This window comes from Pecten maximus, chromosome 9, assembly GCF_902652985.1.
Source record: "Pecten maximus chromosome 9, xPecMax1.1, whole genome shotgun sequence".
NCBI classification, from domain to species: domain Eukaryota; kingdom Metazoa; phylum Mollusca; class Bivalvia; order Pectinida; family Pectinidae; genus Pecten; species Pecten maximus.
The window spans coordinates 45354421-45381755 of record NC_047023.1 but is presented as its reverse complement, the minus strand read 5'-3'; the positions used below and the strand labels follow the sequence as shown (position 1 = coordinate 45381755).

Here is a 27335-nt window from a genome sequence, read left to right as displayed (position 1 = left end):
GAGAATCTTCTGACTTTTTAACGCCTATTTGTTTCTCAGAAAAAAAACGAATAAGATTTAATAAATCTCTGAAAAACCTTCTGACGTTTTACCCGTATTTGATCCTCAGACAAATACGAATGAGGCAACAAAACTGAAGAAACAGTCTAACATTTAACCCTTGTTTAATCCTCAAACAAAAACAAATGAGACAAACCTCTGAATAAAAACCTTCTGACTTTTTAACGCCTATTTGCCTATTTCCTGAGACAAAAAAAATATATCATCTCGGTGTCGTAAGGCAAAAGAAAATTGTTTTTACGTCGGCTACCTTTAACAAACTAATTTCATAAATGTTGATAAAGGTGTTTAAAACAATGTTCTACCATGCTGGTATAATGATTCTCTATTACCCCTGTATTACCGTTCATCACGTGTAGTGAATATTCATGCATGCTACATGTCATCTCAACTTACGAAACTCTCAAACATATATTTACTGCTATACTGCGTAACGCTAGAAATATACATTTTCTGTTTTTAGAGATGTCCTCTTTATTGAATTCCATAAGGATATATTCATTTTGTTTTTAACAGTTTGAGAAATTTCCAACAAAAGAGATACAACTAAACACAGAAGTAATTCAGTGTCTAATGGCGTGTTTTTACACAGAGATGGACCGACTGCCGATTGACATGGGACCCGGCTAATTACAGCGATATAAACCATATCGTTATCCCTTACAACCGGTTATGGGTACCTGACCTCGTGCTGTACGACAAGTAAGCCCAAGATATTCAGTAATGTTATATCGACATGATATATTTCACTTGGTCCTTGTTTTGGTTTTGGAACACATCTAGTATAGCGGACCCTGTTTTCTTCCTGTAAAATATTAAGCGTTCTTTGGAGGCGTTTATCATATAGGGACTGCCTGAGTGTGTTTTTTAAGGAAGGGGTTGGGTGGGGGGTTGGGGGAGCAAAACAAAAAAATCCAATTAGGTTTTTATCTGAGAATCGCAGTGAAACACGGTCGTATGCGTGAAAAAGACATCTCGTATCTGCTTGGTCGTCAGCTGAGCACGCCCTGAGCATAAGCCAAGGTTCAGTTCACTGATTTAGATATTCTGTAAAATCATCCGCGGGAAAAATGACCTTGACGCTGATTCATTGTTAGAAAAGTTATATTATCAAAGTGCTAATTACAAAACGTTCATTCAGTGACACCTATTTTGAAGAGGGGATTACACTCTGATCTCCCCCTCGCAAAGCCCCGAAGCAACAATCCAATACCAGTATGGTGGCGTGAAATCCTGGCCATGATAACAATAGGCGTATACGTAACATGCGCAGTGATTAGGTATGAATTGCCATTTCCAGTGTCCGCTATGCTAGAAACTTTCTCTCTTTAAAATTTGGTTTACCTAAGGGATGATACATTTAAAACGTTAACTAGAAAATAAACGTACACTGAAAATGTTTTTTAAAAAATATCTTTTTATTTTTTTATGTTCTAAACATGAGCTATATACATGTTATGTGTTTCCGTTCTATAGGATAAATTAGTTTTATACTGTAACATAGGCAGATCTAGTAGTACTAAGCACTTACTAAATTATTTTTGTTTTCATAGCATCACATACAGGTAAAATTACTTGAAATATATTGTTACATTTTATGCTATATCATGTATAGGGAATTCTATACGTACGACACCTAGTGCATTGGCTAGATAGAATTTACCTCTCGCCATATCGTTAGATCATATTATCCAATATAATGTTGTTGTATATAAAATGTCAGGTATGACGTGTCTGGCACGTGTCCGATGATGAGTGCTTCATAATTAGATTGTTTAGAAAATACTAAGTGCCATTGAGGGTCTCAATAGTGTATTTTATTGATCAGAATCCAAGATGACTTCTCTTAATGAATATACATGACAAAATTGTTTGGGGAAAAAACCAATGATCCGATTATCACGTGGAAATAGCAGGTTTTTTTCCCATAGGAAGTGCATCTGAAATGTTTTATTATTTTATCCACAATTTGTCGTATTTCCTTTCCTCTGAATATGTAAACTAAAGGGTTATTGACGTTATGTAAAATCTGCGTGTGTTATAGCGACTGTCGTATTTCCTCACTCATTATTAAAACGTCAATAATGTCTCGGTTTATTTATCAATATCTATTCTGTTACATCAATATATTTTACTAAACCAGATGGAAATCGCATTAGGTATGACGTGATTGATGGTTTATGTATCAACAGCTTAACATGTAATGTTTGCAAGCTCTGATCTTCCGTGTCACTCCCATAGCATGTAAGGCTGTTTTATATCCTGTGATGTTTGCTGTCTTGTGTAGATATTCGGTCGATTCAAACCAACGGAAGATGTCCATTAACTTAGCGCGATACTTTAATCGAAAAAAAAACACATTTGAACATTTGGTCTATTTCATTTACAATCATTTTAAGTTCCAAGTTTATAAAGTGACAAAGTTTTAAATACATATACTTTAGTTTGCAGTCTAATGTCAATTTTGGTACACGCATTTGCATATATATTACGTCATGAACGAATCACTTCGCACATTTATGTCAAAACGAATCCATCTGTCTGTCATATTTACCATTTATCAGCGGTAATTTCCGTCGAATCCGTTTATCATCAGACATTGCTAGATTTTGTTTGTTTTATAATTAAATCTTTATTTTGGACTTATTGATGATGACCTAAATTGGTATTTCAGCAAACGATTGAAAATGTATACATTTAATATAGTCTGTAGCACAGGTCATTTATATATAAACAACCCGTGTTTGCAACTCCAAGCATTCGTGAACAAAAATCCACTTATTCCAAAAGCGAGGTGTCGTTAAGACTCAAGATATTAAAGTTGTTTTTATTTATTTTCATGAATAGAAGATAAATAGGATTTGTATCACACGGCCACATGGTAGCAATTTATATTTTATAACACAAATGCAATCTGTCTGGTATAACCATTATTTGCTATGTGTTGTTTTTGACAGTGCGGAGTCGGCCCTGTCTGGTATAACCATTTTTATGTGTTGTCATTGACAGTGCGGAGTCGGCCCTGTCTGGTATAACCATTATTTGCTATGTGTTGTTTTTGACAGTGCGGAGTCGGCCCTGTCTGGTATAACCATTTTTATGTGTTGTCATTGACAGTGCGGAGTCGGCCCTGTCTGGTATAACCATAATTGTTTTTGACAGTGCGGAGTCGGCCCTGTCTGATATAACCATTATGTTCAATTTGTTGTTATTGACAGTGCGGAGTCGGCCCTGTCTGGTATAACCATTATTTCTTATGTGTTGTTTTTGACAGTGCGGAGTCGGCCCTGTCTGGTATAATCATTATTGTTATTGTCAGTGCGGAGTCGGCCCTGTCTGGTATAACCATTATTTGTTATTGAGAGTGCGGAGTCGGCCCTGTATGGTATAACCATTATTTGTTATTGACAGTGCGGAGTCGGCCCTTTCTGGTAAAACCATTATGTTTATGTGTTGTTTTTGACAGTGCGGAGTCGGCCCTGTCTGGTATAACCATTATGTTCAGTGTTGTTATTGACAGTGCGGAGACGGCCCTGTCTGGTATAACCATTATTTGTTATTGAGAGTGCGGAGTCGGCCCTGTCTGGTTTAACCATTATTTGTTATTGAGAGTGCGGAGTCGGCCCTGTCTGGTATAACCATTATTTGTTATTGAGAGTGCGGAGTCGGCCCTGTCTGGTATAACCATTATGTTTATGTGTTGTTATTGACAGTGCGGAGTCGGCCCTGTCTGGTATAACCATTATTTGTTATTGACAGTGCGGAGTCGGCCCTGTCTGGTATAACCATTATGTTTATGTGTTGTTTTTGACAGTGCGTAGTCGGCCCTGTCTGGTATAACCATTATGTTCAGTGTTGTTATTGACAGTGCGGAGTCGGCCCTGTCTGGTATAACCATTATGTTTTTGTGTTGTTATTGACAGTGCGGAGTCGGCCCTGTCTGGTATAACCATTATTTGTTATTGAGAGTGCGGAGTCGGCCCTGTCTGGTATAACCATTATGTTTATGTGTTGTTTTTGACAGTGCGTAGTCGGCCCTGTCTGGTATAACCATTATGTTTATGTGTTTTATTGACAGTGCGGAGTCGGCCCTGTCTGGTATAATCATTATTGTTATTGACAGTGCGGAGTCGGCCCTGTCTGGTATAACCATTATGTTTATGTGTTGTTATTGACAGTGCGGAGTCGGCCCTGTCTGGTATAACCATTATTTGCTATGTGATGTTTTTGACAGTGCGGAGTCGGCCCTGTCTGGTATAACCATTATTTGTTATTGAGAGTGCGGAGTCGGCCCTGTCTGGTAAAACCATTATTTGTTATTGACAGTGCGGAGTCGGCCCTGTCTGGTATAATTATTATTGTTATTGACAGTGCGGAGTCGGCCCTGTCTGGTATAACCATTATGTTCAGTGTTGTTATTGACAGTGCGGAGTTGGCCCTGTCTGGTATAATCATTATTTGCTATGTGTTGTTTTTGACAGTGCGGAGTCGGCCCTGTCTGGTATAACCATTATTTGTTATTGAGAGTGCGGAGTCGGCCCTGTCTGGTAAAACCATTATTTGTTATGTGTTGTTTTTGACAGTGCGGAGTCGGCCCTGTCTGGTATAATCATTATTGTTATTGGCAGTGCGGAGTCGGCCCTGTCTGGTATAACCATTATTGTTATTGACAGTGCGGAGTCGGCCCTGTCTGTTATAACCATTATTTGTTATTGACAGTGCGGAGTCGGCCCTGTCTGGTATAACCATTATTTTTAATTTGTTGTTATTGACAGTGCGGAGTCGGCCCTGTCTGGTATAACCATTATTTATGTGTTGTTTTTGACAGTGCGGAGTCGGCCCTGTCTGGTATAACCATTATTGTTATTGACAGTGCGGAGTCGGCCCTGTCTGGTATAACCATTATTTCTTATGTGTTGTTTTTGACAGTGCGGAGTCGGCCCTGTCTGGTATAACCATTATGTTTATGTGTTGTCATTGACAGTGCGGAGTCGGCCCTGTCTTGTATAACCATTATTTCTTTTGTGTTGTTATTGACAGTGCAGAGTCGGCCCTGTCTGGTATAACCATTATTTGTTATTGAGAGTGCGGAGTCGGCCCTGTCTGGTAAAACCATTATTTGTTATTGAGAGTGCGGAATCGGCCCTGTCTGGTATAACCATTATGTTTATGTGTTGCTATTGACAGTGCGGAGTCGGCCCTGTCTGGTATAATCATTATTTGTTATTGAGAGTGCGGAGTCGGCCCTGTCTGGTAAAACCATTATTTGTTATTGAGAGTGCGGAGTCGGCCCTGTCTGGTATAATCATTATTTGTTATGTTTGTTTTTGACAGTGCGGAGTCGGCCCTGTCTGGTATAATCATTATTTGTTATGTATTTTCATTGACAGTGCGGAGTCGACCCTGTCTGGTATCAAGGACTTTCGAGCAGAACTGAAGCATACAGGATTTATTTCCTATAACTTCCCTTCCATCCTCAACAGTTTGTGTGCCATCAACGTTCGATACTTCCCTTTCGATACGCAGACATGTCCACTGATTTTTGGCTCCTGGGCCTACAATGGGCTAGAGTTAGATATATCGAATGCCTCCTCCCATACCGGTCTGGCCAGTTTCGTCCGTAGTATTGAGTGGGAGGTGCTGGACGCACCGATCACCTACAGCCAGGACTGGTACGGTGACATGTATTGGTCAACAGTAACGTTCACATTTAATCTACAACGTAAACCTCTATTTTATATCATGAACATCCTCTGCCCCTGTTTGCTTATCACATTTGTGGCTGTCTTTGGCTTTATGCTGCCACCAGACTCCGGCGAGAAGGTCAACCTAGAGATCACCGTTCTCCTGTCTCTGGCTGTGTTTCAGTTGATTGTCCTGGAGACCATTCCACCGTCTGGGGACAGCACGCCTTTTCTAGGTAAAATAGAAATATTCACAAATAATCCAAGCGTGAAGTATGTTATATCTCCTTTAATGCTTTGCCATATTAAACCAAAGCTTTGATATAAATCATTTTACATATACAAATCAGAATACATGAATTTAAATCAACTGTTACCATACATTCACATTATTAATACACGCGGGAATATGATTGGTCTTTTGTCCTATAGTCCATACGCACCGTCGTTCAATTGACCCTGGCAGTTACGCCTTTGCTATGGTTTGTTGTTGAGTGTTATGCCATGCTTCACATACATCATTTCTGGTACTTATGAACATATTTGTATTCCTGCAGTTATGGTACAGGGGCATTTATTTGGGGCGATGCCCGCATCTGCAGTTTCTAGTATCTGGTTTCATATATGACTATTAGTTAACCGATAATCTTAACCAAAAATCAAATTGATAAAGAACATATAAAACGGTACTAAAGGCTTATCAAACATAGAATTATTTGATAAATTTACTCTCTATTGTATTAAAACGTCAACTTCTATTCCTTGTAGAATGGTTATGTTATAACTTTATATATTCTTTAGGTGTGTACTTCATGGTATCCATGGGCTAGTTATGTTATACCTTTATATATTATTTGGGTGTGTACTTCATGGTATCCATGGACTAGTTATGTTATAACTTTATATATTGTTTAGGTGTGTACTTCATGGTATCCATGGGCTAGTTATGTTATAACTTTATATATTATTTGGGTGTGTACTTCATGGTATCCATGTGCTAGTTATGTTATAACTTTATATATTGTTTAGGTGTGTACTTCATGGTATCCACGGTCTTGTTTTGTTATACCTTTATATATTGTTTAGGTGTGTACTTCATGGTATCCACGGTCTAGTTATGTAAAAACTTTATATATCCTTTGGGTGTGTACTTCATGGTATCCATGGGCTAGTTATGTTATAAGTTTATATATTCTTTAGGTGTGTACTTCATGGTATCCATGGGCTAGTTATGTAAAAACTTTATATATTCTTTAGGTGTGTACTTCATGTTATCAATGGGCTAGTTATGTTATAACTTTATATATTGTTTAGGTGTCTACTTCATGGTATCCATCGACTAGTTATGTTATAACTTTATATATTCTTTAGGTGTGTACTTCATGGTATCTATGAGCTAGTTATGTTATAAGTTTATATATTCTTTAGGTGTGTACTTCATGGTATCCATGGGCTAGTTATGTTATAAGTTTATATATTCTTCAGGTGTGTACTTCATGGTATCCATGGGCTAGTTATGTTATAACTTTATATATTCTTTAGGTGTGTACTTCATGGTATACACGGTCTTGTTATGTTATAACTTTATATATTCTTTAGGTGTCTACCTCATGGTATCCATGGGCTAGTTATGTTATACCTTTATATATTCTTTAGGTGTGTACTTCATGGTATACACGGTCTTGTTATGTTATAACTTTATATATTGTTTAGGTGTGTACTTCATGGTATCCATGGGCTAGTTATGTTATACCTTTATATATTATTTGGGTGTGTACTTCATGGTATACACGGTCTTGTTATGTTATAACTTTATATATTCTTTAGGTGTCTACCTCATGGTATCCATGGGCTAGTTATGTTATACCTTTATATATCCTTTGGGTGTGTACTTCATGGTATCCATGGACTAGTAATGTTATAAGTTTATATATTCTTTAGGTGTGTACTTCATGGTATCCATGGGCTAGTTATGTTATACCTTTATATATTATTTGGGTGTGTACTTCATGGTATCCATGGACTAGTTATGTTATAACTTTATATATTGTTTAGGTGTGTACTTCATGGTATCCATGGGCTAGTTATGTTATAACTTTATATATTATTTGGGTGTGTACTTCATGGTATCCATGTGCTAGTTATGTTATAACTTTATATATTGTTTAGGTGTGTACTTCATGGTATCAACGGTCTTGTTTTGTTATACCTTTATATATTGTTTAGGTGTGTACTTCATGGTATCCACGGTCTAGTTATGTTATAACTTTATATATTATTTAGGTGTGCACTTCATGGTATCCATGGGCTAGTTATGTTATAACTTTATATATTCTTTAGGTGTGTACTTCATGGTATCCATGGGCTAGTTATGTAAAAACTTTATATATCCTTTGGGTGTGTACTTCATGGTATCCATGGGCTAGTTATGTTATAAGTTTATATATTCTTTAGGTGTGTACTTCATGGTATCCATGGGCTAGTTATGTAAAAACTTTATATATTCTTTAGGTGTGTACTTCATGTTATCAATGGGCTAGTTATGTTATAACTTTATATATTGTTTAGGTGTTTACTTCATGGTATCCATGGGCTAGTTATGTTATAACTTTATATATTCTTTAGGTGTGTACTTCATGGTATACACGGTCTTGTTATGTTATAACTTTATATATTGTTTAGGTGTGTACTTCATGGTATCCATGGGCTAGTTATGTAAAAACTTTATATATCCTTTGGGTGTGTACTTCATGGTATCCATGGACTAGTTATGTTATCAGTTTATATATTGTTTAGGTGTGTACTTCATGGTATCCATGGGCTAGTTATGTTATAGCTTTATATATTCTTTAGGTGTGTACTTCATGGTATCCATGGACTAGTTATGTTATAACTGTATATATTCTTTAGGTGTGTACTTCATGGTATCCATGGACTAGTTATGTTATAACTTTATATATTCTTTAGGTGTGTACTTCATGGTATCCATGGGCTAGTTATGTTATAACTTGATATATTCTTTAGCTGTCTACTTTATGGTATCCATGGGCTAGTTATGTTATAACTTTATATATTCTTTAGGTGTGTACTTCATGGTATCCATGTGCTAGTTATGTTATAACTTGATATATTCTTTAGGTGTGTACTTCATGGTATCCATGTGCTAGTTATGTTATACCTTTATATATTCTTTAGGTGTGTAATTCATGGTATACACGGTCTTGTTATGTTATAACTTTATATATGTTTTTGGTGTGTACTTCATGGTATCCATGGGCTAGTTATGTAAAAACTTAATATATCTTTTGGGTGTGTACTTCATGGTATCCATGGACTAGTTATATTATAAGTTTGTATATTCTTTAGGTGTGTACTTCATGGTATCCATGGGCTAATTATGTAAAAACTTTTTATATTCTTTAGGTGTGTACTACATGTTATCAATGGGCTAGTTATGTTATAACTTTATATATTCTTTAGATGTGTACTTCATGGTATCCATGGGCCAGTTATGTTATAACTTTATGTATTCTTTAGGTGTGTACTTCATGTTATCAATGGGCTAGTTATGTTATAACTTTATATATTGTTTAGGTGTCTACTTCATGGTATCCATGGGCTAGTTATGTTATAAGTTCATATATTTTTTAGGTGGGTACTTCATGGTATCCATGGGCTAGTTATGTTATAAGTTTATATATTCTTTAGGTGTGTACTTCATGGTATTCATGGGCTAGTTATGTTATAACTTTATATATTCTTTAGGTGTCTACTTTATGGTATACATGGGCTAGTTATGTAAAAACTTTTTATATTCTTTAGGTGTGTACTTCATGGTATCCATGGGCTAGTTATGTTATAAATTTATATATTATTTAGGTGTATACTTCATGGTATCCATGGGCTAGTTATGTTATAAGTTTATATATTCTTTAGGTGTGTACTTCATGGTATCCATGGGCTAGTTATGTTATAACTTTCTTTATTCTTTAGGTGTCTACTTCATGGTATCCATGGGCTAGTTATGTTATAAGTTTATATATTCTTTAGGTGTGTACTTCATGGTATTCATGGGCTAGTTATGTTATAACTTGATATATTCTTTAGGTGTCTACTTCATGGTATCCATGGGCTAGTTATGTAAAAACTTTTTATATTCTTTAGGTGTGTACTTCATGGTATCCATGGGTTAGTTATGTTATAATTTGATATATTCTTTAGGTGTGTACTTTAGGTGTGTACTTCATGATATCCATGTGCTAGTTATGTTATAACTTTGTATATTATTTAGGTGTGTACGTCATGGTATTCATGGGCTAGTTATGTTATAACTTTGTATATTCTTTAGGTGTGTACGTCATGGTATCCATGGGCTATTTATGTTATAACTTTCTATATTCTTTAGGTGTCTACTTCATGGTATCCATGGACTAGTTATGTTATACCTTTATATATTCTCTAGGTGTCTACTTCATGGTATCCATGGACTAGTTATGTTATAACTTAGTATATTCTTTAGGTGTGTACTTCATGGTATCCATGGACTAGTTATGGTATACCTTTACATATTCTTTAGGTGTGTACTTCATGATATCCATGTGCTGGTTATGTTAAAACTGTATATATTCTTTAGGTGTCTACTTCATGGTATCCATGTGCTAGTTATGTTATAACTTTGTATTTTCTTTAGATGTGTACTTCATGGCATCCATGGGTTAGTTATGTTATAACTTTATATATTCTTTAGATGTGTACTTCATGGTATCCATGGGCCAGTTATGTTATAACTTTATGTATTCTTTAGGTGTGTACTTCATGTTATCAATGGGCTAGTTATGTTATAACTGTATATATTGTTTAGGTGTGTACTTCATGGTATCCACGGTCTAGATATGTTATAACTTTATATATTGTTTAGGTGTGTACTTCATGTTATCCATGGGCTAGTTATGTTATAACTTTATATATTGTTTAGGTGTCTACTTCATGGTATCCATGGGCTAGTTATGTTATAAGTTCATATATTTTTTAGGTGGGTACTTCATGGTATCCATGGGCTAGTTATGTTATAAGTTTATATATTCTTTAGGTGTGTACTTCATGGTATTCATGGGCTAGTTATGTTATAACTTTATATATTCTTTAGGTGTCTACTTTATGGTATACATGGGCTAGTTATGTAAAAACTTTTTATATTCTTTAGGTGTGTACTACATGTTATCAATGGGCTAGTTATGTTATAACTTTATATATTCTTTAGGTGTGTACTTCATGGTATCCATGGGCTAGTTATGTAAAAACTTAATATATTGTTAAGGTGTGTACTTCACGGCATCCATGGGCTAGTTATGTTATAACTTTATATATTCTTTAGGTGTGTACTTCATGGTATCCATGGGCTAGTTATGTTATAACTTTATATATTGTTTAGGTGTGTACTTCATGGTATCCATGGGTTAGTTATGTTATAACTTTCTATATTCTTTAGGTGTCTACTTCATGGTATCCATGGGCTAGTTATGTTATAATTTTATATATCCTTTAGGTGTGTACTTCATGATATCCATGTGCTAGTTATGTTATAACTTTGTATATTATTTAGGTGTGTACGTCATGGTATTCATGGGCTAGTTATGTTATAACTTTGTATATTCTTTAGGTGTGTACGTCATGGTATCCATGGGCTATTTATGTTATAACTTTCTATATTCTTTAGGTGTCTACTTCATGGTATCCATGGACTAGTTATGTTATACCTTTATATATTCTCTAGGTGTCTACTTCATGGTATCCATGGACTAGTTATGTTATAACTTAGTATATTCTTTAGGTGTGTACTTCATGGTATCCATGGACTAGTTATGGTATACCTTTACATATTCTTTAGGTGTGTACTTCATGATATCCATGTGCTGGTTATGTTAAAACTGTATATATTCTTTAGGTGTCTACTTCATGGTATCCATGTGCTAGTTATGTTATAACTTTGTATTTTCTTTAGATGTGTACTTCATGGCATCCATGGGTTAGTTATGTTATAACTTTATATATTCTTTAGATGTGTACTTCATGGTATCCATGGGCCAGTTATGTTATAACTTTATGTATTCTTTAGGTGTGTACTTCATGTTATCAATGGGCTAGTTATGTTATAACTGTATATATTGTTTAGGTGTGTACTTCATGGTATCCACGGTCTAGATATGTTATAACTTTATATATTGTTTAGGTGTGTACTTCATGTTATCCATGGGCTAGTTATGTTATAACTTTATATATTGTTTAGGTGTCTACTTCATGGTATCCATGGGCTAGTTATGTTATTATAAGTTCATATATTTTTAGGTGGGTACTTCATGGTATCCATGGGCTAGTTATGTTATAAGTTTATATATTCTTTAGGTGTGTACTTCATGGTATTCATGGGCTAGTTATGTTATAACTTTATATATTCTTTAGGTGTCTACTTTATGGTATACATGGGCTAGTTATGTAAAAACTTTTTATATTCTTTAGGTGTGTACTTCATGGTATCCATGGGCTAGTTATGTTATAAATTTATATATTATTTAGGTGTATACTTCATGGTATCCATGGGCTAGTTATGTTATAAGTTTATATATTCTTTAGGTGTGTACTTCATGGTATCCATGGGCTAGTTATGTTATAACTTTCTTTATTCTTTAGGTGTCTACTTCATGGTATCCATGGGCTAGTTATGTTATAAGTTTATATATTCTTTAGGTGTGTACTTCATGGTATCCATGGGCTAGTTATGTTATAATTTGATATATTCTTTAGGTGTGTACTTCATGGTATCCATGGGTTAGTTATGTTATAACTTTCTATATTCTTTAGGTGTCTACTTCATGGTATCCATGGGCTAGTTATGTTATAATTTTATATATCCTTTAGGTGTGTACTTCATGATATCCATGTGCTAGTTATGTTATAACTTTGTATATTATTTAGGTGTGTACGTCATGGTATTCATGGGCTAGTTATGTTATAACTTTGGATATTCTTTTGGTGTGTACGTCATGGTATCCATGGGCTATTTATGTTATAACTTTCTATATTCTTTAGGTGTCTACTTCATGGTATCCATGGACTAGTTATGTTATACCTTTATATATTCTTTAGGTGTCTACTTCATGGTATCCATGGACTAGTTATGTTATAACTTAGTATATTCTTTAGGTGTGTACTTCATGGTATCCATGGACTAGTTATGGTATACCTTTACATATTCTTTAGGTGTGTACTTCATGATATCCATGTGCTGGTTATGTTAAAACTGTATATATTCTTTAGGTGTCTACTTCATGGTATCCATGTGCTAGTTATGTTATAACTTTGTATTTTCTTTAGATGTGTACTTCATGGTATCCATGGACTAGTTATGGTATACCTTTATATATTCTTTAGGTGTCTACTTCATGGTATCCATGAACTAGTTATGTTATAAGTTTATATATTGTTTAGGTGTGTACTTCATTGTATCCATGGGCTAGTTATGTTATAACTTTCTATATTCTTTAGGTGTGTACTTCATGGTATCCACGGTCTAGATATGTTATAACTGTATATATTCTTTAGGTGTCTACTTCATGGTATCCATGGACTAGTTATGTTATAACTGTATATATTCTTTAGGTGTGTACTTCATGGTATCCATGGACTAGTTATTTTATAAATTTATATATTCTTTAGGTGTGTACTCCATGGTATCCATGGGCTAGTTATGTTATAACTTTATATATTCTTTAGGTGTCTACTTTATGGTATCCATGGGCTAGTTATGTTATAACTTTATATATTCTTTAGGTGTGTACTTCATGGTATCCATGTGCTAGTTATGTTATAATTTGATATATTCTTTAGGTGTGTACTTCATGGCATCCATGGGTTAGTTATGTTATAACTTTCTATATTCTTTAGGTGTCTACTTCATGGTATTCATGGGCTAGTTATGTTATAATTTTATATATCCTTTAGGTGTGTACTTCATGATATCCATGTGCTAGTTATGTTATAACTTTGTATATTATTTAGGTGTGTACGTCATGGTATTCATGGGCTAGTTATGTTATAACTTTGTATATTCTTTAGGTGTGTACGTCATGGTATCCATGGGCTAGTTATGTTATAAGTTTGTATATTCTTTAGGTGTGTACTTCATGGTATCCATGGGCTAGTTATGTAAAAACTTTATATATTCTTTAGGTGTGTACTACATGTTATCAATGGGCTAGTTATGTTATAACTTTATATATTCTTTAGGTGTGTACTTCATGGTATCCATGGGCTAGTTATGTAAAAACTTAATATATTGTTAAGGTGTGTACTTCACGGCATCCATGGGCTAGTTATGTTATAACTTTATATATTCTTTAGGTGTGTACTTCATGGTATCCATGGGCTAGTTATGTTATAACTTTATATATTGTTTAGGTGTGTACTTCATGTTATCAATGTGCTAGTTATGTTATAACTGTATATATTGTTTAGGTGTGTACTTCATGGTATCCACGGTCTAGATATGTTATAACTTTATATATTGTTTAGGTGTGTACTTCATGTTATCCATGGGCTAGTTATGTTATAACTTTATATATTGTTTAGGTGTCTACTTCATGGTATCCATGGGCTAGTTATGTTATCAGTTCATATATTTTTTAGGTGGGTACTTCATGGTATCCATGGGCTAGTTATGTTATAAGTTTATATAATATTTAGGTGTGTACGTCATAGTATCCATGGGCTAGGTATGTTATAACGTTGTATATTCTTTAGGTGTGTACTTCATCGTATTCATGGGCTAGTTATGGTATAAGTTTATATATTCTTTAGGTGTGTACTTCATGGTATCCATGGGCTTGTTATGTTATAACTTTCTATATGCTTTAGGTGTCTATTTCATGGTATCCATGGGTTTGTTATGTTATAAGTTTATATAGTCTTTAGGTGTGTACTTCATGGTATTCATGGGCTAGTTATGTTATAACTTTATATATTCTTTAGGTGTCTACTTCATGGTATCCATGGGCTAGTTATGTTATAATTTTATATATCCTTTAGGTGTGTACTTCATGATATCCATGTGCTAGTTATGTTATAAATTTGTATATTATTTAGGTGTGTACGTCATGGTGTTCATGGGCGAGTTATGTTATAACTTTGTATATTCTTTAGGTGTGTACGTCATGGTACCCATGGGCTATTTATGTTATAACTTTCTATATTCTTTAGGTGTCTACTTCATGGTATCCATGGACTAGTTATGTTATACCTTTATATATTCTTTAGGTGTCTACTTCATGGTATCCATGGACTAGTTATGTTATAACTTTTTATATTCTTTAGGTGTGTACTTCATGGTATCCATGGACTAGTTATGTTATACCTTTACATATTCTTTAGGTGTCTACTTTATGGTATCCATGGGCTAGTTATGTTATAACTTTATATATTCTTTAGGTGTGTACTTCATGGTATCCATGTGCTAATTATGTTATAACTTGATATATTCTTTAGGTGTGTACTTCATGGTATCCATGGGCTAGTTATGTTATCAGTTCATATATTTTTTAGGTGGGTACTTCATGGTATCCATGGGCTAGTTATGTTATAAGTTTATATATTCTTGAGGTGTGTACTTCATGGTATTCATGGGCTAGTTATGTTATAACTTTATATATTCTTTAGGTGTCTACTTTATGGTATACATGGGCTAGTTATGTAAAAACTTTTTATATTCTTTAGGTGTGTACTTCATGGTATCCATGGGCTAGTTATGTTATAAATTTATATATTATTTAGGTGTATACTTCATGGTATCCATGGGCTAGTTATGTTATAAGTTTATATATTCTTTAGGTGTGTACTTCATGGTATCCATGGGCTAGTTATGTTATAACTTTCTTTATTCTTTAGGTGTCTACTTCATGGTATCCATGGGCTAGTTATGTTATAAGTTTATATATTCTTTAGGTGTGTACTTCATGGTATTCATGGGCTAGTTATGTTATAACTTGATATATTCTTTAGGTGTCTACTTCATGGTATCCATGGGCTAGTTATGTAAAAACTTTTTATATTCTTTAGGTGTGTACTTCATGGTATCCATGGGCTAGTTATGCTATAATTTGATATATTCTTTAGGTGTGTACTTCATGGTATCCATGGGTTAGTTATGTTATAACTTTCTATATTCTTTAGGTGTCTACTTCATGGTATTCATGGGCTAGTTATGTTATAATTTTATTTATCCTTTAGGTGTGTACTTCATGATATCCATGTGCTAGTAATGTTATAACTTTGTATATTATTTAGTTGTGTACGTCATGGTATTCATGGGCTAGTTATGTTATAACTTTCTATATTCTTTAGGTGTGTACGTCATGGTATCCATGGGCTATTTATGTTATAACTTTCTATATTCTTTAGGTGTCTACTTCATGGTATCCATGGACTAGTTATGTTATACCTTTATATATTCTTTAGGTGTCTACTTCATGGTATCCATGGACTAGTTATGTTATAACTTAGTATATTCTTTAGGTGTGTACTTCATGGTATCCATGGACTAGTTATGGTATACCTTTACATATTCTTTAGGTGTGTACTTCATGATATCCATGTGCTAGTTATGTTAAAACTGTATATATTCTTTAGGTGTCTACTTCATGGTATCCATGTGCTAGTTATGTTATAACTTTGTATTTTCTTTAGATGTGTACTTCATGGTATCCATGGACTAGTTATGGTATACCTTTATATATTCTTTAGGTGTCTACTTCATGGTATTCATGGACTAGTTATGTTATAAGTTTATATATTGTTTAGGTGTGTACTTCATTGTATCCATGGGCTAGTTATGTTATAACTTTCTATATTCTTTAGGTGTGTACTTCATGGTATCCACGGTCTAGATATGTTATAACTGTATATATTCTTTAGGTGTCTACTTCATGGTATCCATGGGCTAGTTATGTTATAAGTTTATATATCCTTTAGGTGTGTACTTCATGGTATCCATGGACTAGTTATTTTATAACTTTATATATTCTTTAGGTGTGTACTTCATGGTATCCATGGGCTAGTTATGTTATAACTTTATATATTCTTTAGGTGTCTACTTTATGGTATCCATGGGCTAGTTATGTTATAACTTTATATATTCTTTAGGTGTCTACTTTATGGTATCCATGGGCTAGTTATGTTATAACTTTATATATTCTTTAGGTGTGTACTTCATGGTATCCATGTGCTAGTTATGTTATACCTTTATATATTCTTTAGGTGTGTACTTCATGGTATACACGGTCTTGTTATGTTATAACTTTATATATTCTTTAGGTGTGTACTTCATTGTATCCATGGGCTAGTTATGTTATAAGTTTGTATATTCTTTAGGTGTGTACTTCATGGTATCCATGGGCTAGTTATGTAAAAACTTTATATATTCTTTAGGTGTGTACTACATGTTATCAATGGGCTAGTTATGTTATAACTTTATATATTCTTTAGGTGTGTACTTCATGGTATCCATGGGCTAGTTATGTAAAAACTTAATATATTGTTAAGGTGTGTACTTCACGGCATCCATGGGCTAGTTATGTTATAACTTTATATATTGTTTAGGTGTCTACTTCATGGTATCCATGGGCTAGTTATGTTATAAGTTCATATATTTTTTAGGTGGGTACTTCATGGTATCCATGGGCTAGTTATGTTATAAGTTTATATAATATTTAGGTGTGTACGTCATAGTATCCATGGGCTAGGTATGTTATAACGTTGTATATTCTTTAGGTGTGTACTTCATCGTATTCATGGGCTAGTTATGGTATAAGTTTATATATTCTTTAGGTGTGTACTTCATGGTATCCATGGGCTTGTTATGTTATAACTTTCTATATGCTTTAGGTGTCTATTTCATGGTATCCATGGGTTTGTTATGTTATAAGTTTATATAGTCTTTAGGTGTGTACTTCATGGTATTCATTGGCTAGTTATGTTATAACTTTATATATTCTTAAGGTGTCTACTTCATGGTATCCATGGGCTAGTTATGTAAAAACTTTTTATATTCTTTAGGTGTGTACTTCATGGTATCCATGGGCTAGTTATGTTATAAATTTATATATTATTTAGGTGTGTACTTCATGGTATCCATGGGCTAGTTATGTTATAAGTTTATGTATTCTTTAGGTGTGTACTTCATGGTATCCATGGGCTAGTTATGTTATAACTTTCTTTATTCTTTAGGTGTCTACTTCATGGTATCCATGGGCTAGTTATGTTATAATTTGATATATTCTTTAGGTGTGTACTTCATGGTATCCATGGGTTAGTTATGTTATAACTTTCTATATTCTTTAGGTGTCTACTTCATGGTATCCATGGGCTAGTTATGTTATAATTTTATATATCCTTTAGGTATGTACTTCATGATATCCATGTGCTAGTTATGTTATAACTTTGTATATTATTTAGGTGTGTAAGTCATGGTATTCATGGGCTAGTTATGTTATAACTTTGTATATTCTTTAGGTGTGTACGTCATGGTACCCATGGGCTATTTATGTTATAACTTTCTATATTCTTTAGGTGTCTACTTCATGGTATCCATGGACTAGTTATGTTATACCTTTATATATTCTTTAGGTGTCTACTTCATGGTATCCATGGACTAGTTATGTTATAACTTTATATATTCTTTAGGTGTGTACTTCATGGTATCCATGGACTAGTTATGTTATACCTTTACATATTCTTTAGGTGTCTACTTTATGGTATCCATGGACTAGTTATGTTATAACTTTATATATTCTTTAGGTGTCTAATTTATGGTATCCATGGACTAGTTATGTTATACCTTTATATATTCTTTTGTTGTCTACTTTATGGTATCCATGGGCTAGTTATGTTATAACTTTATATATTCTTTAGGTGTGTACTTCATGGTATCCATGTGCTAATTATGTTATAACTTGATATATTCTTTAGGTGTGTACTTCATGGTATCCATGTGCTAGTTATGTTATAACATTATATATTCTTTAGGTGTGTACTTCATGGTATCCATGGGCTAATTTTGTTATAACTTTATATATTCTTTAGGTATGTACTTCATGGTATCCATGGCACTGGTGGGAATGTCATGTCTCCTCACTGTTTTCGTTCTACAAGTTCACTACAAAGGAAACAATGGCACGCGTATGCCTGGATGGGTTAAGCGATGCATCATGGTACCCTTATCACGTGTCACCTGCGTAAAGATTACTTTTGATGATGACAAGAACTACAGTGTATCAGGCGGAAATAACTCTGGGATCATCGTACGTATTTGTTTCCCGATAAAGACAATTTTTTTTCCCCTGGAATTATTTATAATATATAAAACAAAAAACACTGTTACTTAATATACTTCCCGTGCAGTATTGGATAACAACATACATTTTGTCACTGCCTGCCAAAAGAGGCAGTAAAATGAAAACCCGGAAAAAACTTTCAAAATCAACTGTTTGTTTATCGTAAGATGAGTCTGAAGGTGTACCCATAAAGAGTCAGCGGTTGGCTTCTTTCTATCTTGGGATCATTGAAGAAACCAAAATTGTTCCAATCTATGTCTTTTCTGTCATATCTCCTCTTTCATTCTGTGTTGCCTTTGTTATAATCTTATTATATCTGTTGTTCCCTGACTCCCGTCCTTATATGACCCTTGTCGTAACCTTCTTCCCTGACGTCCGTCCTAATATGATCCTTGTTGTTGCCGTCCTCCCTGACGTCCGTCCTAATATGACCCTTGTTGTTACCGTCCTCCCTGACTCCCGTCCTTATATGACCCTTGCTGTTGCCGTCCTCTCTGACTCCCGTCCTTATATGGCCCTTGTCGTAACCTTCTTCACTGACGTCCGTCCTAATATGACCTTTGTTGTTACCGTCTTCCCTGACGGCCATCCTAAAATGACCCTTGTTGTTTCCGTCCTCACTGACTCCCGTCCTTATATGGCCCTTGTCGTAACCTTCTTCACTGACTCCCGTCCTAAAATGACCCTTGTTGTTGCCGTCCTCACTGACGTCCGTCCTAATATGACCCTTGTCGTAACCTTCGTTCCTGACGTCCGTCCTAATATGACCCTTGTCGTAACCGTCTTTCCTGACTCCCGTCCTAATATGACCCGTATTGTCTTTCATCACCCATGTCGTTGCGACAACAAGAAACCCGGTATAGAGTATGCTTGATAATGATGTTAATTCCCTTGACCCTTGTTTAAACTGATCAACAAACTAATATTTTGTTTTGATATTATCATTTTAATCCTGAAAAATGATGATTGTTATTGTATCACTCTTAGATTCCTAATGGCCCTCTGCAGTGCGAACAAGTAGAGAAAATTAATCACAACAGCTACCAGGACAACGAAAAGACGCAGCCCACTACACACCCATCAGGGGAACGACTTTCACTTTTTCGACTCCAATCTGCACTCAATGGTATTTCGGACAGACTAGAATTCTTCAGGCGTCACATAGAATCTCAGCAAGAGGAAACAACACTACATACAGACTGGAACCTCCTGGCTGTCATGATGGACCGCGTGTTCATGGTGTTGTACGTTCTAATCGTTAGCACGGTGGCGCTGTCAATGATACTTCCGGTTGTCTTACGCGACCGATCTATGCATACGGAATGATGAAGAAAACACAAAAATTAGTAAAATGGTACCTCCGTTCAACAGTAAAATTGAATTTGCATATGTTCAAGAAAGCCAAATTTGTATGTGGTATCTAAACTCATCTGAGAAATATAAGGTACTGCTGTAAGAATTTACATCTCAAACCGAAGTGGATTTTCTAAAATATGCCCCGTGATTATATTAGAAACATCTGCTATATATTGGATTTTTCCACAAACGTTCATTATAAGAATTTACCGAACACAAGTCACAGGATGTATTATTCAACAAGGAGTACATACAGGCATTGTACAGTACGAAAATGTTTGTTTATAAATCAGATGATAGTACATGCCATGGAGGTAATTCGATGTACATTTACAATGTTTATATACAGATAAATGTTCTTATACAGCGATTGTAATGGGGGCCTCTGGTGTTAAAACAACACTGTATCTGTTATTGACTTACTTTTGTCTTTAAAGTGAAAAAGCTTCAGATAATTATATACAACGGTCCATACATCAATCCGACAGAGCCTTTGTATTGTGGTGGTCAAAATGATGTCACAATTAACGGGTTTTGAGCTATATTCTATAATAGTTTATATAGTTATGTATAGACGTAAGGATGTTACTTTAACAAGACTGACACATCAGTCATTTCTATGTGTCATGAAACATGGGTAAGTTTGTTTGTTTGTTTGTTTGTTTGTTCTTTTGTTCTTTTGCTATGTATTGATTTTCAGGAACTACAATTTTATTCACAAACATTTTAGATACTGATTAAGAGTAATATTATTCGAACATTTAATCATATTAATTTATGGAATAAATTTAGGTTCTAAAACGAGTGGCCATTAAATAAAAACAAGATTTTTGGGGAAGTTCCGCCTCACATCGTGAGTTTAATAAATTAGATGAACACGACAATAATATATACTCTACAGTAGTGGGAACATGCAAACACGTGCAGATCTTCTCAAGAAAGCGACGATCGAGCTATATATATATCGCTCTTAACATCATTTATTCTCATCGAATGCAAACCACGGCCAAACCATGTTAATTATGATGAACCGATCGCGTTACATGTATTCTCCTTTCCTCGTTTAAACTGTTAAATTGTTTATATAAAACAAAGTGTATATTACTTAAAACATTTTTAAAAGACAGAATTGAAGCAGAAAATTAATTTTATCGCACAAATTCGACTCGAGTCAGTCTTGATGAATCGAAAGTGTACTTGTTTTTGTATTTAGTCCTTCAACTAGTCCATGTATAAAGACGGTTTAGTTTTAAATTTCATTTTTTAGTTACATTTGTACGTATTAAACTGTTTTATAACCATTCTATTGACTGACTCGTGTATATAAACGATCTCGTGATTTAACAGTATACAGTATACATATACATATACATATATTACATGTACATCTGACGAAATAAAGATTTCATTGTTTGCAGTACAATTATTGCAGTCAGATAGACTTAGAAGTATTTTCATTTGTAAAGAAATGTTACATTGAAGTGTTGATTGATCTCATCTTTAGGCGTAGTCTGTTTCAGTGATTTGTTATGTTTTCTTTACGATACTTCAGTATTTGTTGGTCGTCTTCCATACGTGTTTACTTATAGCCACATTCTATCCTGAAGGTTTCTTTGTGCAGAATTGTGAATAAAGCTGAAAGTTTAAAGAAGTGTTGAGTTTCTAGTTTAAAGTTAGTGTAAATGGAATAGTACGTAATACATGTACATCAATATACCTAACCCTAACCCTAACCCTAACCCTAACCCTTACCCATCAATATCAACCTATGGTATGAAACCTATTATCTATCAATCATTCAAGGTATTATACGTGTGCACATCCAAACGCTGTATAAAACACCGGGATATATTATATAGAGACAAGCATCAACACGCTTGACATAGTTACACTTTCTATACATTGATTCAATGTCAAACCAGATCATTATTAATATTTCCCATACCTTTATAGATACCACAATATGATTTAATTGACTGGTCAAAATCTGTTCCGGAAAATTTACATTTAGTCGTTATTTTATTTCCCTCAACAATGACACTCGTTCGACAAAAGACATGCAAGTAAATAGTTCTGTCAATCTATTAACTGTTAATGATAATACAAAACACAGGCAAGTAAATAGTACTGTCAATCTATTTACAGGTAATGATAATACAAAACACAGGTAAAGCAATAGTACTGTCAATCTATTTACTGTTAATGATAATACAAAACACAGGTAAGCCAATAATACTGTCGATATATTTACAGGTAATGATAATACAAAAAACAGGTAAGTCAATAGTACTGTCAATCTATTTACAGGTAATGGTAATACAAAACACAGGTAAGTCAATAGTACTGTCAATCTATTTACTGTTAATGGTAATACAAAACACAGGTAAGTCAATAATACTGTCAATCTATTTACAATTAATGATAATTAAAAACACAGGTAAGTCAATAGTACTATCAATCTGTTAACTGTTAATGATAATGAAAAACACAGGTAAGTCAATAGTACTGTCAATATATTTACAGGTAATGATAATACAAAACACAGGTAAGTCAATAATACTGTCAATCTATTTACTGTTAATGATAATACAAAACACAGGTAAGTCAATAGTACTGTCAATCTATTTACTGTAAATGATAATACACAATACAGGTAAGTCAATAGTACTGTCAATCTATTAACTGTCAATTATAATACAAAACACAGGTAAGGCAATAGTACTGTCAATCCATTTACAGGTAATGATAATGCAAAACACAGGTAAGTCAATAGTACTGTCAATCTATTTACAATTAATGATAATTAAAAACACAGGTAAGTCAATAGTACTGTCAATCTATTTACTGTTAATGATAATACAAAACACAGGTAAGTCAATAGTACTGTCAATCTATTTACTGTTAATGATAATACAAAACACAGGTAAGTCAATAGTACTGTCAATCTATTAACTGTCAATTATAATACAAAACACAGGTAAGGCAATAGTACTGTCAATATATTAACCGGTAATGATAATACAAAACACAGGTAAGTTAATAGTACTGTCAATCTATTTACGGTTAATTAATAGTACATTGTTATATAACTAAAATGTAATATCAAAGTGTTATTTAACTAAAATTATCATGAAAAAATTAATATATAACTAAAACATATCATGAAAACGCGTTATATAACTAACATTACCATGGCAAATTGTGATGTACCTAAAATTACCATGATAGGTGTCATATAGCTAAAACTATCATGAAAAGTGATATATATCTCATAATATAATGACAGTGTGTTATTGCAGCTTAGATAATTTTCATAGAGTGTTGTATAACTAAAATTTAAAAACAAATACGTAGTACCCTTTATTGTACAGATACTGGCATAACATAAACTGGCTAATGACAACCTAATTAAAACTGATGTCAAGCAAGGATTCAGCTGAAGACGTCTATTAAATTGACTTTTACCCAGTAACCGTAGGTAACAATTGACAATACTCATTAGTGTGTTTATTTTAAAAATAAAGACCTCTCTCTTCTGTTTATCTAACCATTGATATGTTTGTTAAGAAATGCCGATCGTTTATCACCATGCTAATGAGGAAAAAACGGCACAGTTTAGTAAGCCGACTCTGTCAATGGATACCCGTGAATTCGTATTTATCGTTTTGTTGGATGTTTTGGCATGCTTGTCATCGATTTAGAATAATGATGTCCGGTAATTTAAGAAAAGCAACAGGGATTTCCATTAGCCCATAACGACCGTGACGTTATGTATCTCGGCATTATAATCATTACATTACGGTCGCCGATTGCTATCGACATAATTCTACAAACATGCACTACGTGTTAACAGGTACAAACAGGTCACACATTGACAGGACCAAACTGATAATGTAAACATCTACCACTGTCTTATCCTAACACATTGACAGGACCAAACTGAGTCTGTAAACATCTACCACTTTCTTATCCTAACACATTGACAGGACCAAACTGATAATGTAAACATCTACCACTTTCTTACCCTAACACATTGACAGGACCAAACTGATAACTCGTCTGTAAACATCTACCACTTTCTCACCCTAACACATTGACAGGACAAAAACAGATGATGTAAACATCTACCAATTTCTTATCCTAACACATTGACAGCACCAAACCGATAACTCGTCTGTAAACATCTACCACTTTCTTATCCTAACACATTGACAGGACCAAACTGAGTCTGTAAACATCTTCCACTTTCTTATCCTAACACATTGACAGGACCAAACTGATAATGTAAACATCTACCACTTTCTTACCCTAACACATTGACATTGACAGGACAAAAACAGATAATGTAAACATCTACCACTTTCTTATCCTAACACATTGACAGGACCAAACTGATCATGTAAACATCTACCACTTTCTTACCCTAACACATTGACAGGACAAAAACAGATAACTCGTCTGTAAACATCTACCACTTTCTTACCCTAACACATTGACAGGACCAAACTGATAATGTAAACATCTACCACTTTCTTACCCTAACACATTGACAGGACCAAACTGATAATTTAAACATTTACCACTTTCTTATCCTAACACATTGACAGGACCAAACTGATAATGTAAACATCTACCACTTTCTTATCCTAACACATTGACAGGACCAAACTGATAATGTAAACATCTACCACTTTCTTATCCTAACACATTGACAGGACCAAACTGATAATGTAAACATCTACCACTTTCTTATCCTAACACATTGACAGGACAAAACTGATAATGTAAACATCTACCACTTTCTTACCCTAACACATTGACAGGACCAAACTGATAATGTAAACATCTACCACTTTCTTATCCTAACACATTGACAGGACCAAACTGATAATGTAAACATCTTCCACTTTCTTACCCTAACACATTGACAGGACCAAACTGATAATGTAAACATCTACCACTTTCTTATCCTAACACATTGACAGGACCAAACTGATAATGTAAACATTTACCACTTTCTTATCCTAACACATTCTGTTTCTTGCTCTTAAGATGTGAATCGCGTTGGTACCTTGGTTTAGAATTCCAATGTTGTTTATACAAATGAGTGATTCGCAATTTACATATGGACTGGTCTAATTGCTCGAAAGATACATTTGTACACAGCGGTTGAACCAGTATTTAAGCCATAAACATTTGTCGGTAAAGGGAAGGTTAGTTAAGTAGGTAGCCCGACAAATCCAGCAAAAAATCAGTTTGGGGAGACAATGTAGATTACTAGATTACTCTGTAAGAGAAGTTCAAACAAATTAGTGGATTATACTGAAATGATTCTGCTAAAGCTAAACATATTCTTAGGATCAGATGTGTCTATGTTTTCAGTTAAATGCTGAAAACCAAATTGTAAAAGTTGGCAGATTTTTAACTGGTTAATCACAACTTCGTAGTAATGTCGTGACAACTAATTGTAGTGTACAAACGTACTAACTTATAAATTATTAAACTTATAAAATCTTGTAGAGTTATAAATAAAAACGATTGCTTTTGTTTGTTTTTCATTTCGCTTTAATCTTTGGATCTGATGGTGTGTCTCGCTAAATATTTCTATCATTCAAGTTCAAATTCAGCATTTAAAATCTTAAAGAAACACGTTTCAGATTAAGCCAATTTCCCAATATTAGTGTTCCATTGTAGATGTGATGGTATTGATATATGCTGCTTTCTAAATGAATTATAGTCAAATACAGACCTGTTATCATTGACAGAACTATTATTTTCATGTATTTCAATTATTTTGTGTAAGCTATTGATATGTTATAATAGGAAAATCAAAGTGGCCTTGTAATACTAATTTAAGTCAACTTCATATAAACAGTACCTGGTTTGTTTTGTGTGATGGTTGCAAATATAGAAATTGTAAATTTAAATCAATTCATCATTGTGATGGCGGTCTGATGCAATTAGTCCAGAATTGATTTATTATCGAGTAAACACCCTGCATGTTAGTTAGCATAAGGGTTGTAAGGCATGGAAGTATGTTTACCCCACAGACCAGACATTATTTAAACATTAATAAAGTGACCGACGTGATGTATTGTTGAATTATTTAGTAACCCATGAGTCTATCGGTACAGGTGTACTGCGTCAAAGGAAAGCACGATATATATACAAGAAAACATGCATTGTAAATCAATGTTTGCAAATATGGGAGATGAAATCGACACAGAAGCATGTGCATGTCATTGATAGTTGACATCGGGATACGCGCTGCCATACTTCTTGTCACGTTGTCACCTTGTCGCAATAAAGGGTATCGACTTGTGAACACTCAATACGCCCGCAGCACTTGATATGCTGAGAACAGTTTTTTGTTGTGGTGAAAATATTACGTCATTGCCATGATTGGTTTAAGCCAGTGGTATCATCCATTCTTAATGCAAATATCAAACATTAAGGACTGCTGTTAACGAGTTAAACATTAATAATTCGTTTGCCCAAGACATCTCACTAATCTTTTATTACATTTCAGTCAAATATTGGTGAAGTCACATCCTCAAAATGGTAACTAGGAAAGTAACGACGAAACAACATAACACCTATCACACATGTAATTACAATATTTCCCTACAAAGTCACGATGTCGACAATAAAATCATCATCTTCATCAGCTTGCATCTTTGTATATTCTCGAATGAAAACCAAAACATTGCGGTGAAAATAGAGACAACGTTTGTTCCAATGGGTATGCCACCAAACTCAACAAAGATGTTGTCGATTAGAAATTTAATCATTTTTTTCGGGGTCTAATCCTTGAATACACTGGCTAACTGTCCTATAGTACTGGGAATGGTAGTTA

General features: G+C 34.2%; 1 protein-coding gene across 2 annotated transcripts in view; it reads left to right on the top strand.

Moving 5' to 3' along the window:
- The window catches only part of LOC117335066 (neuronal acetylcholine receptor subunit alpha-10-like), a 32403-nt gene extending 11280 nt beyond the window's left edge, over positions 1-21123 (top strand). For both annotated transcript variants that reach the window (XM_033894988.1, XM_033894987.1), the window contains exons 5-8: positions 653-762; positions 5451-5980; positions 18873-19090; positions 20111-21123. In XM_033894988.1, coding sequence (XP_033750879.1) covers positions 653-762; positions 5451-5980; positions 18873-19090; positions 20111-20449 — 1197 coding nt within the window. In that variant the 3' untranslated portion in view covers positions 20450-21123. The remainder of the gene's footprint in view (positions 1-652; positions 763-5450; positions 5981-18872; positions 19091-20110) is intronic.
- Positions 21124-27335: the final 6212 nt, after the last annotated feature.